The sequence below is a fragment of the Ipomoea nil genome, unplaced genomic scaffold (assembly GCF_001879475.1).
Source record: "Ipomoea nil cultivar Tokyo-kokei standard unplaced genomic scaffold, Asagao_1.1 scaffold2921, whole genome shotgun sequence".
NCBI classification, from domain to species: Eukaryota; Viridiplantae; Streptophyta; class Magnoliopsida; order Solanales; family Convolvulaceae; genus Ipomoea; species Ipomoea nil.
Genome location: NW_017619349.1, coordinates 3510001 through 3522448, shown reverse-complemented (window position 1 = coordinate 3522448; position 12448 = coordinate 3510001). Strand labels below are relative to the sequence as shown.

General features: G+C 33.3%; 1 protein-coding gene across 2 annotated transcripts; it reads left to right on the top strand.

Moving 5' to 3' along the window:
* The first annotated feature begins 8595 nt into the window (after positions 1-8595).
* Positions 8596-11346, top strand: LOC109160898 (pentatricopeptide repeat-containing protein At1g77360, mitochondrial). 2 transcript variants are annotated; one of them, XM_019309159.1, is made up of 3 exons: positions 8596-8746; positions 9355-10998; positions 11278-11346. In XM_019309159.1, exon 2 carries the CDS (start codon positions 9518-9520, stop codon positions 10958-10960), a length of 1443 nt encoding a protein of 480 aa, XP_019164704.1. In that variant the 5' UTR covers positions 8596-8746; positions 9355-9517; the 3' UTR covers positions 10961-10998; positions 11278-11346. The 2 variants fall into 2 exon arrangements, with proteins under 2 accessions (XP_019164704.1, XP_019164703.1); XM_019309158.1 differs by lacking the exon at positions 11278-11346 and having other exon boundaries at positions 9355-11260.
* Positions 11347-12448: the final 1102 nt, after the last annotated feature.

Sequence of the window (12448 nt, the reverse complement as noted above, 5' to 3'; positions counted from 1 at the left end):
TTAAAATATATGGAATTATAGAACAAAAAAGAAGAAGACATATTTCATATTTACTTCGGAAGTTCCATGAAGTCAATTTGTGTCGTGTTTGTGTTTGTATGATTGCCAATGAGAAGAAATTTGCAAAGTCTGAGTTTCATCAACCGCCGCAGCCTCCGCCGCAAGCTCCGCCACAGCCAGCGCTGCCGACGTAATTCGTGTCCCTGGCGGTGTCTTCTTTGGGGAGTTTGCCGTCGGAGCAGGAGAATATGACGGCGGAGATGAAACTCAGGCCGAGCAGAGACACCCATATGACCCAAAACCCTACGCCATAGCCGCCCTCCGCATTGCTTCCCAGTTCTCTACTCATCTCTTCTCAGTTAGAGCTTGCCCTTTTCTCGTCTCCCCAAAACCATATTTCTTCTTAAATTTGGCTCTTCGGGAGATGAATGGCCCAAAGAGGCTGCTTTTTGGCTAAGCAGTTGGGTGAAAGCTGACTTTTCAATTGTTATACAATGGACCAGTCTCAACTGGGAATTATGGTTCAAAAATGTGCTCTACAAACACATCAATTGTTAATGCATGTATAAAATATATTATACATTAGTTAACGTGTTATGTGTCTACCATTAACATATCTTGTATACTTGCAGTTAATAATTTATGTGTTCTTAGTTATCATGCTATGTGTTTATAATTAGCATGTGATGTGCCTTTAATTTATTTATTTATAAGTATATAAACGATTAACTGCAGGTACAAAATAGGTCAATTACAAGTACAGAATCTGAAGGGTGATACTATTTGCACCACCCTTTAACCAAAAGTGGGTATAAAGTATAGTGTAAAAAGGTGAAAACTTTTAATAATTACGTAGGTGGTGTAAATAGCCAGATGGGGGTATATTTTGCTATTTGCACCACCTTGGTTAAACTTGCAATTAATAATTTTTAATTCAAAATTTAATTAATTAAAACATTAAAAAAAAAAAAAAAAAAAAAAAGAGATCCCGTCACCTTCCCCGGTGATAAGGTGAGAGAAGGCAGCCCAGTTGCCTTCTCCGGTGAGAAGGCAGTAGTGACGAGTTATTTTGTTTTTTGTTTTTAGTAATTAATATTTTGATTGTTTAAAAAAATGGATAATAAATATTAATTTTTGACCACATTTAATGATGGTGGTGCAAATAACACTTTTCTATTTGCACCACTTATAAAGTTATTAGACCTATTAAATAGATGGTGCAAATAGCAAAATAGGTGGTGTGGATATAATTTCTCGAATCCGAAGATTAATTTTGAATGAGAAATTCTATTTACACCACCTATTTTGCTATTTGCACCACCTATTTAATAAGTGTAGTAACTTTATAGGTGGTGCAAATACAAAAGTGCTATTTGCACCACCATCATTAAATGTGGTCAAAGAGTAATATTTATTATCTATTTCTTTAACACTCAAATATTAATTATTATAAAAAAAAAAAAATCCCGTCACCTTCTCCGATCTCCGATGAAAAGGCAGCTCAGTGGATCGCCTTCTCACATGAGAAGGTGACGTTTAGTTTATTTATTTATTTATTTATTTTATGTGTTAATTAATTAAATTTTAAATTAACAAATTATTAATTACAAATTTGACCAGGTGGTGTAAATAGCAAAATGTACTCTCATTTGACTATTTAACTACCTATTAATTATTAATTTTTTTTTTTACCTTTTTACAATATCAGGATACTTTATACTCATTTTTAGTCAAAAATGGTGCAAATAGCAACACACAAAATGGTATAATTTGCCCTGACTTTTCTAGCAGTACGGACCTGTCATTATTATCAAACAAGATGTATTAAAAGTCGTATGCATTCTTGGTCTATAGGAATTCTCAATGCCTTAATTATTTTTTTTTTGGAGTTTTTGTAGAAATAATCGTTTGGATTAATTAGGAGGGCAAACGTATAAAATTTATCATTTCACGCACTTCTTCATTCAAGTATACTACTAGACTTTAAAAATCTACTCCTAACTTTTATTCTCACTAACTGAACATTTAATTAGAGGGAATTAAGAATTGCAATTCCTTCATTTTCATGAAATTAAAATCTTCTCCCACCCCAACGTTATTTCAATTCCGTAATTTTTAAGAAGAAAAAAAAATCTTAATACAAAAATTACCCTTCTATTTTTTAACCTAAAATTAATGTCTGACATCTCCCTCTCGATCATAGTATGTCTTATTGTATAACAACCTAGATAAGTAGATAGCAAAGACATGGAGATACAACAATTTAGAAACAAGTTTCCTTTCAAGAAAATGATTTTTCTTTTCCAGTTAAAAGACTCCTATTTTTTTTTTTTTTTAATGAAACATTTTTGGAGTTTTTCACAATTTTTATTGTATAACAACCTAGCTAGATTAGTAGATAGCAACTGCTATGACGTGGAGATACAACAATTTAGAAACAAATTTTCTTTCATAACATTAAAAATTTTCAATTCAACCCTTGAACCACTTTCAATTAGACTCCTTTTATAAAACACTTTTGGAGTTTTTGTGAATTTTCAAAAAAGAAAAAGTAGTGTTTAAAATCTTTTGAGTTTTAACTTTGTGGGCGTTTAGAAATAGTAGGTTTTGGATACATCATCAAGTTTAATCATGGTCCAAAACTTGACTATCGTAACACAGGTTGGTTAAGTGGTTTACACATTTGTATTTTGGCTACAGATATGTGAAAATCTCAAGTATCTCCATTCTTTTAGCAATTCTTTTGTGATCCCAAAGGGCTGAGCGTCAATACTTTCCTTTCTTCTTATCCCTCATATGTGAAGTTTTCACTACCTCTTCCGAATTTAATTGCACATCAACTCTCTTATAAGCCGTTTATTTGATCAAACAGATTGATGACTCTAATATATATAGACTTAATAATTCTATTATAGAACTATCTATAGAGTCTATTTTAGGAAAAATTAATATTTTATTACTTTAATAATTATATAATTGATTATAATACATATTTATTTATATTTATTACATTTGAAAAAAAAAACATAAATGCTTAAAGTGGCCTTCCTAGAGCGATAGTGCCACATGATTGAAACCATTACACATAGATGTGATTTAATCAATGTTCATTATCACTACAATCAATTTTGATACATATGATAAAGCTATGTTGATTTTATCCTAATAAAATATTAAAGATTAAATTTTTCTTTTTGGGATCTCAACTCATATGTTGCAATCCTTCTTTGACTACAAGATTTAGCCACAATATATATAATTGATGAAGGAGCAATATATATATATATATATATATATATATATATATATATATATATATATATATATATATAAACTATTCTAAATCAACGGTTTAGAATGAAGGAATTTTTTTTTTAAATACGCTTCCTCGACTAGCTGCTGTTGTTCTCATTTTCTCTCAAGACTTGTTCTTAATTTTATTGGATAAAGTCATGCACCTTAAGTACTGAACTTATGCACCTTAACTTCTAAGTTATGCACTAAATTACCATAATGCTATTGCATATATATATATATATATATATATATATATATATATATATATATATATATATATAATTTTCATCATTTTGGACTGTTAGTTGATTTTGGCAGATCAATGACTGAGATTTCAACCAATTTTTTACCTGAGACCTCTTTGCATTTGATCTATGTATGTATGTATGTATGTATGAGATTAATTGAGAGAATTAAAAACACGTGTGCATATGGAGCATTATGTTGTGTGCATATTAAGCATGTGTTATGTGCAACATAGGGACATGCTTAATATGCACACATCCTAATGCCCATATGCACACACACGTTTTTTAGTTTTCTCAATTAATCTCATCCATAAATTTATTTTTTAATATACCAAATTCATTTTCATAGATTCATGAGGAGATTGGTTCTTATATGATCTCTAATATATATTTTTCATTAATAATTAAATCTTGTTAATTAGTAATAAAAAATAAAAGAAAGAACATAGACATGTGGCAATCATTTGCATGGGCGCATGCCGAGGCGTTGGATCACATCACCGAAAGGAATAACTTGTTAATGATTAGGGTGGAATTGAATGAGAAAGTATGACCTATTTTTGGGGCCCTTTGTGATCATTGGCCATGCAATGATAATATGAGTCCATAATGATGATTATTGCAATATATGTTAGTTATTGCTCACATTTCATAGTAACCAAAATCATTTCCATTTGTATTACTATTTCACAATACTCTCATTCTATTCTAAACAATACTTTTCTCATAATTACAATATTATAATGTAGTATTATATAGTATAACCTATTAAAGCATGAAGAGTCGAATCTCGAAACTTTGACCCCCCATTTGGTAAAACCACAGAGATTCCATTGAACTACAAGAATTATAATTTTTTTTTTTTTTAAAAACAAGCTTTAAAGTATTCGTCAAAATTATATTGCATTATGATTGGTTTTGTGTGAAGCCGCGCGCCACATCATGCGAGATGGATAATATTTTTTTTAGAGAAAATATAATATTTTTCTATGACTTAAAAATTTTATATTTTCACTAAAAAATTATATTTTAGTCGCTCTCACTTGAACCAACGCCATTTGGTAATTCTTGGGTTTCATCTCTTTTAATTCATGCCTCAATTCTTTTTCTTCATTGTTTTTTGGGGGGTAAACCACAAGGTAGTCCGGATCTTTCTTTTTTCGGGTGTAAACCACAAGGTAGTCTGGGGTTATCTCTGTCCGTTTAACGGACTAATCCCCGTTCGCTTCGGGAAGCACGGGAGCTGGTTAAAAAAGAATCGTCAGTTGTGAAAATCAAACTTGGGTTACCCTAGAATTCTCCCCCACAAAGAGAGCTCATTTGCCACTTGAGCTACCCAATAGTTATGTTGTGGAACCGTGTTCACCATGCGCATGGTGAACACGGAATAGATTCATAATTTCTACAGCATAGAAATTATGGATCTTCAGCATAGAAATTATGAATCTACCAATGTGTTCACCATGCGCATGGTGAACACGCTTCCACTTTCCACAGCATAATTTGCGTATAGCTACCCTATTGGGTTCTTTTTCTTCATTATATGAAAATGAAAGTTGTAAACATTGTGCTATTATAGTTTTATTAATGCAATTTACATATTCCAATCTTATATTATCACCAAGTTGTATAAGTTCACTCTAGAAAATCTCACTAAATAAACTTATACTAAAATTTCTATTAATTACACTTGTATAATATATGATGAGAGATCAGAATTTGAGATCGACCTAACTTAACTTTAGAAGAAAATTTTAAACGTTAACTCGATTATACAAATGTCGTTGACACACACACTTCTTTGTGTGGGAGATGAATGAACATGCATGTGTATTGCAGGGGTACCAACAAGAGTACAAAGCACATTGTACTCTAGATTTACAGTATAGCTGCTTATATATATTTTGTCATAATGGTTAAAGCTAATTATTCACTCAGCTCCCTTATTATCATTACCTCAAGCACTACCAAGCATGCCAATGTAATTATGTTGTGGATGAGTGTTCATGTTTTTCTTTTGTCCACCTCAGCTCCTATCCTTCCCTTTACACCACAAAATGAATGGAATCCCATACCCCCACCCCCACCTCCACCCACCCCCTTCATCTCCCTTTTTCAATTTTGCTTCATTTTTGGTAACTTGTTCATCAACACTTGCACATGGCCAAACTATTTTAATTACTATGGGTAATGTATGTTGAATACATATAAAATTTCACACAAATACATACATCAATGATAACCTTTTCAGGCCAAGGGTATGGTTCCTTAGGGGTTGATCTATTCACTATCACTGCTGTAAATTATGAAATTTTCGACCACCTGAAAGTGATATTAAATCAAGTCGAAAGTCTTGTTCCGACCACTTTTGGTATCCGGAAAAATCTTTGTTGCTATTTCCGACCACTTTTTGCTTTCAACTTGATTTAAGATCACTTTCAAGTGGTCGGAAATTCCATAATTTCCAACAGTGTATATGTGTAGATTGACTTAAAAGTATAAAAGTTTTCACTGACAAGCGATTATGTTTTTCATAATAATTTTTTGGATGTAGTCGTAACATTGGTCATTTCAAGTGATAATGAAATTAGTAAATGTTTTTACTTTTTTTTTTTTAATGACAAAGGAAACCATAGTTATTATTACCCAATTAAGGGTATGCAAACTCTGCCTTGTGACCCTAGTTGACAAATGATTACAATGAGTGTAAACTAGCTTAGGTTGCTCATAGCTGACTCAAAAAAAAAAAAGGGACAATAGGTCACTCATGTTGAGAGTTGAACTTATAAGCTTATATCAAGTCAATAACTTGACCAATTTGGATGAGTTGCTTCTAAATGTTTATACATTATTCCTATGATTCATTAATTAGTTCCCAATTTCCCTGTATAGGGTACATATAAGAATGTGGTAATAAGAAAAGAAGTGTGAAGAAGGAAAGTATATAAGCACTATATTAAAGTCAACAATCTTGGGTTTCTTTTGTAAGCATGAATATTTAGCACCGAAAAGCAATGAAAGCAAAATGACTTTTCTTTTGCACCCTTAGCCATATATACTATTGCCTTTTTTTCCTTTTTAATTGTTTCTTGTAGCCACCTTTAGTTCACTCCATTTGCTATAAATAGGCACAATCCATAACCAATTGCACTCATCAAAGCAAACACAAACTCAAACAACACTCTAGCTTAGCTTGGCAATCCCCAATTAAGGCCAACCAAACAACATTGCAATGAGGAGCATAGCAATCTGCGCGATATTACTGGTGTTGGTTCTCGGGGCATCAAAAGTTGAAGTGACTGAAGCGGTGACATGTAATCCCTTACAACTCAGTCCTTGTGCCACCGCGATAACATCTTCCAACACCTCTCCTAGCCCGGTGTGTTGCTCGAAGCTCAAAGAGCAAAGGCCTTGCCTATGCAAGTACATGAAGGATCCAAGGCTCCAAAGGTTCATTGCCTCTCCTAATGCCAAGAAGGTTGCCAACACTTGTGGGTCTCCCTTTCCTCGTTGCTAAAGGCAAACATCACTTGACTTTGGTACTAAGTTGTCCCATCAAGTTGTATTAGTAATCCTTTCTATTACTATCTTATTTTGTCTCTTAATTATATATACAACTACTCCTACATATATATACTACCTATCATCCAAGTTAAAAGTGGTGTATTTTGTTAACTAGTAAAAGAGAGTTGGTATCATATATGGGACAATTGTTAGCTACTCTTAATATGTGTTCTATGTTGTTGTACTATGATGATATTAAATGGCTTTTTTTGTAATGGAGACCTTGTATTATGGTTATACAATGTTACGTGTTTGGTTGTATTGTAATTTCAGAATGAAAGGTTCAATCACCACCTCTATATGTTATTAAAATCTATTTGATAATTTGTGGTTTCGACTAAATTAATTTAATTAGTCTTATCCTGTAAGGCGTAAATAGTCGGATACAGAAGAATATCTATGCAATTTACCAAAAATTAAAAATTTAAAAATTTAAAAAATAATTTGATACATTAATTTTTGCTAAAGTGATAATTAATGTATAATAATGTTTAAAATGAAAATCACCATTTAGTAAAATTGGCTAAAATTTCAAATTGATGGCCAAATTATTGTTTCAATGTTATGATTGACTCTTAAAACTTTTATTTAATTTATAGGACTATGTGGTCTAATGGTATCCGGGTTGGACTTCCATTTGGAAGGTTGTAAGTTCGAGCCTCACCCTATGAGAAAGTATATGAACAGATACTACAATGTAATGGAGCTAGTAGCATTCAAAAAGTTAGTATAAAAGCATTTTTCCAAAAGTCCAAATAACTAAACTAATAAGAGTGGAGTATTAAGCACAACTAAACAAACTTTAAAATCTAATTCCAATAATTTAGTATTCACTTTTTAAAAGCTTTCTTTCCCCACCCATAGCAAAACTCCATTAGAGCATCTCTATATAATGGGAACATTCTCTTTGATTTACAAAAAAGTCTTCCATTGTTATTTTAAGATGCACAATGAGCGGAAATCTGTCGTGTGACTTTGATCAATATAGAATTATAAGGAAGTAAAATTAGTCTAGGTTATTCATAATTGACCAACTTGATTTTTTTTTTTTTTTGAGTACTATTTACTCTATTACAATTTACAATGTAGTATCTGTTTTATACTCTCTATCTGTTGCAGTCCAGACCAGAGAGTCAATACCCCACCACCAGAATTATTCGATCCTGTGACCTTCCCACAAGGACAGTCTGAGCACAAGGTGCTTCGCAACCAGAGCTCGACTTAATTTTAGTAATTTTTAATATGCAGATATGACAACTTATCTACCTAATGACAAACTTAAAAAAAAAAGATTAATTTAAAAAAATATCATTTAACTATTGATATTTTAATTCTATTACAGTTTCAATCGACGATTATAGTCTATAGTCCATGATCTACTTTATAACAACTTGGCGCCCCTACTCCTCTCTGTAATACAAAGCATATATTTTGCTATTGACCCCTTTATTTTGAGTAAATTTCATTTAGCTCCTCTTATAAATCAGTTCAAAAATTACTTTATGACTTAACTTGATACAGTAAAAAGGCTACTGGTTACTGCAATGCTGCTTGGTGGGAAGAGCTCTCAATCTTCCTGCGTCTAAATCAAGGGCGCATTCTCCGTTTTGTTTTCATCAATCAACGTTCAGCTCAAGGTTAGTAGTTATGATCGTTAATGAACAAAATCCCTAATTTTTTACTCTCTTTTCCTGTAACTGTTATTGTGTTTAAGGCACTCTACCTGTTTGACGAAATGCCCATTAGGATATGTGCTCGCTTGCCCAGACATGTACTTGTAAAAAGATCAAATCTTTCTTGCATAAATTCATAAAGCATGGATAGTTTAAGGCACTCTACCTGTTTGATGAAATGCCCATTAGGGTATGTGCTTGCTACCTTGCTTGCCCAGACATGTACTTGTAAAAAGATCAAATCTTTCTTGCATAAATTCATAAAGAATGGATAGTTTAGTTCTAAATAGTTATTTAGCAATTGCTATATGCTCTCTTCAAACCAGCTCAAAGGATTGCTGCCATCTTATCACTACTCAAGTATCATATAACTAAACTTAAAAATCTTAAATACAATATGCTTAAATTCAGCCAAGAGTAAAGAGATAGGTGGTTGAAAGTTTGCAAGTTTTAGAACTGTTATGATTAGATGTTTTATTATTCTGAATTTAATATTATGAATTATGATGCATTCTCACTGTTCTTCATATTTTGATGATTTGATTCTTCATGCTCTTTGTTGTTCAATATAGGCAAATGGTCAATGCCCAAAAGAAAGAGAACAGAGACAATGCACTGCTGCATTGCATTTAGATTATTTATTTGGGTTCGATAAGTTCATAGATAAGCTTCTTTGTTTAGTTACTAGTGCCAAATTCACTGGGTACATTGGTGGGCTGAATTTTCTTTATCAAAATGATTGTATTACGTTGCTGCACCTATAGATCAAGTCTCAGATGGATGACATTGACCAGAATGTACTGTTCCAAAGACACAATGGTACCTATGTTTGATCCCACAAAAAAGGTTTGTGATATTTTGATGTCTTGCCCGAAATCAGGGCTTGATACTGAGCTTGATCAGAGTGGGATTAGGCCTTCACCTGAGCTAGTTGAAGAAGTACTTAAAAGATTTGAGAATGCCGGAATGCTGGCACACCGTTTCTTCGAATGGGCTGGCAGACAACATAATTATGAGCATAGTGTTATAGCTTATCACACCATGATTGAATCCCTAGCCAAGATAAGGCAGTATCAGGTCATGTGGGATCTTGTGAACGGCATGAAAGGAAAGGGTATGCTAAATATTGAGACATTCTGCATAATCATGAGGAAGTATACGAGGGCCCAAAAGGTGGAAGAGGCAGTGTACACGTTCAATGTCATGAAGAAATACGATGTTCCTCCCAATCTCGCAGCTTTCAATGGATTGTTAAGTGCTCTATGCAAATCAAAAAATGTACGAAAAGCTCAAGAGATTTTCGATAGCATGAAAAATCAATTCATTCCTGATGCAAAAACATATAGCATATTGCTCGAGGGGTGGGGAAGAGATCCCAATCTTCCTAAGGCCAGGGAAATATACCGAAAAATGATTGAAGTGGGTTGTAACCCTGATATAGTGACATATGGTATTATGGTTGATATCCTTTGCAAGGCGGGTAGGGTTGATGAAGCTGTTGAAATAGTCAAGGAGATGGAGTATGAGGGATGTAGGCCTACATCCTTCATTTATAGTGTCTTAATCCATACATACGGGATAGATAACCGTATTGAAGATGCAATTGATACATTCCATGAAATGCAAAGAAGTGGAGTTCATGCTGACGTAGCTGTCTATAATTCTCTAATAAGTGCTTTCTGTAAAGTGAACAAGTACGAAAATGCTTATAGGGTAGTGAAAGAGATGGACCGCAAAGGGGTTACCCCAAACTCAAGGACGTGTAATATAATTTTGAGCAGCTTAATTGGTCGAGGTGAGACCGATGAGGCTTTCGTAATTTTCTGCAAGATGATCAAGATATGTGAACCTGATGCAGACACTTATACTATGATGATAAAAATGTTCTGTTCGAGCAAGGAGCTTCTAAAGGCTCGTAAAATATGGAAGCTTATGAAACAGAAGCAATTTCTCCCAAGCATGCACACGTTTTCTGTGCTTATTAGTGGGTTGTGTGACGATGGTGATACCCGCAGGGCATGCCAATTGATGGAAGAGATGATTGAGAAAGGAATTCGCCCTGATAGGGAAACATTTGGAAAGTTAAGACAACTACTCTTGAAGGAAGACAGAAAGGATGTACTCGAATTTCTTCACGAGAAAATGAATCTGCTTGTGAAGGAGCCTTTATGTGACTGAAAAACGTTCTGATGATAACTTTGAATATCAGGATGAGAATACCCCTCGAGAAACAACGAAGAATCCAATTCAGAAAATGGAGCCATAAACCTTGACGTCTGAAATCCACAGACCGATGCTTTTTCAGTGAATTCAGTGGTTTGGTTGTGCTCAAGCCCCGCACTTTCTACCTACAAATTTTCCAATATGAATGCATAAACTACATGAACGTCGCACCATAAGAGAAGAAGAAGGAAGCGTTGCACAAGTGTATCCTGTTTCCGTTGCAACTGGCAGCTTCTTAGCTTCAAGAAATCATCCTTTTCATTCCTTTTGAGTGTCAAATCTTGGAAGAAGATGAAGTTCAAAGTAAGGCAGCTCAGTAGTTAATCAGCCTAGATCTGTACAATTATGTGACTGTTTAGAAAAATCACAGTATATATTTGGTTTTAAATGGCATATGGAGAATAATGGAATTTTTAAAAAAATAAAATTGTGGGGGTGTTTGGCAAATAGCTGATAGCTGCTAGCGGATTGGGTTAGTAGGTTTGACTAGCTGATTGTATTAGCTAGTTGTAGAAAGATATTTGGTAAATTAGCTGTTAGCTGGTAACCGAGTACAAGCAAAATGACCTTTAGGGGCCGTTTGGTTCACAGAATGTTAGATTACCTTAGGGAATGTTAGATTACCTTAGGGAATGTTAGATTCCCGTGTTTGGTTAAAATTGAGGTAGGCAACCATCGTCTGCATTCCGACACCAAATTACAAGAGAACCGTCGCCTTCTAAACAGAATTTTGGATCATTAATCCAACGAACCACATTAGCTGAGTCGCTCTGGATTATCACAACACTGCAATCTCCCAACTTCTTTTGAAAGCCCACAATCCAAGTTCCTTCAAAATGACAATTATTTGAAGGAAAACATTGTTACCGTACCAATTCAAATGCATGCTGTTCTCTCAACTAATTGCAAATTATTAATGATCATATTACAAATTAATTAAAAAAAAAAAAAAAACTTTACAATATTTTATATAATCAATAAAGAATAACTCATAAAATTTACTTAGCCCTTAAAACTTCTACCTCTTGGTCCATATGGAACAATCAAGGATAACTAATAAAATTCATTTAGTCCTTAAAATCTTCTATACAATGGCATCAGAACAATCTTGGTCCATATGGAACAATCTTGCTCTATAAAAAACTTACAATCTTGCTCTATAAAAACTTTTTTCATTGCCTTTTAATTTAACTTGCCCATAAGAATAAAACCCCAAAAATTTATTCTATAAAGTGATTGTTTTACAAAATTTGAGTATATAAAGATCTAATTAACAAAATAAAATATGTGTGAAACATAAATTTCATTTTCACCCATAATGAGAAAGGCTTTCATTATTTTTCACAAGGGTCTAAAGATGAATTGAAAATCTTATTGAAATGCGCTACTAAACTAATTGGTATGCAACACTCGTCCATTATTTAATTTGACATCGTCGACGGT

Bases quoted from the DNA above. Each gene is read 5' to 3' on its own strand.
- LOC109160898 (XM_019309159.1), top strand. From the start codon at position 9,518: ATGATTGTATTACGTTGCTGCACCTATAGATCAAGTCTCAGATGGATG.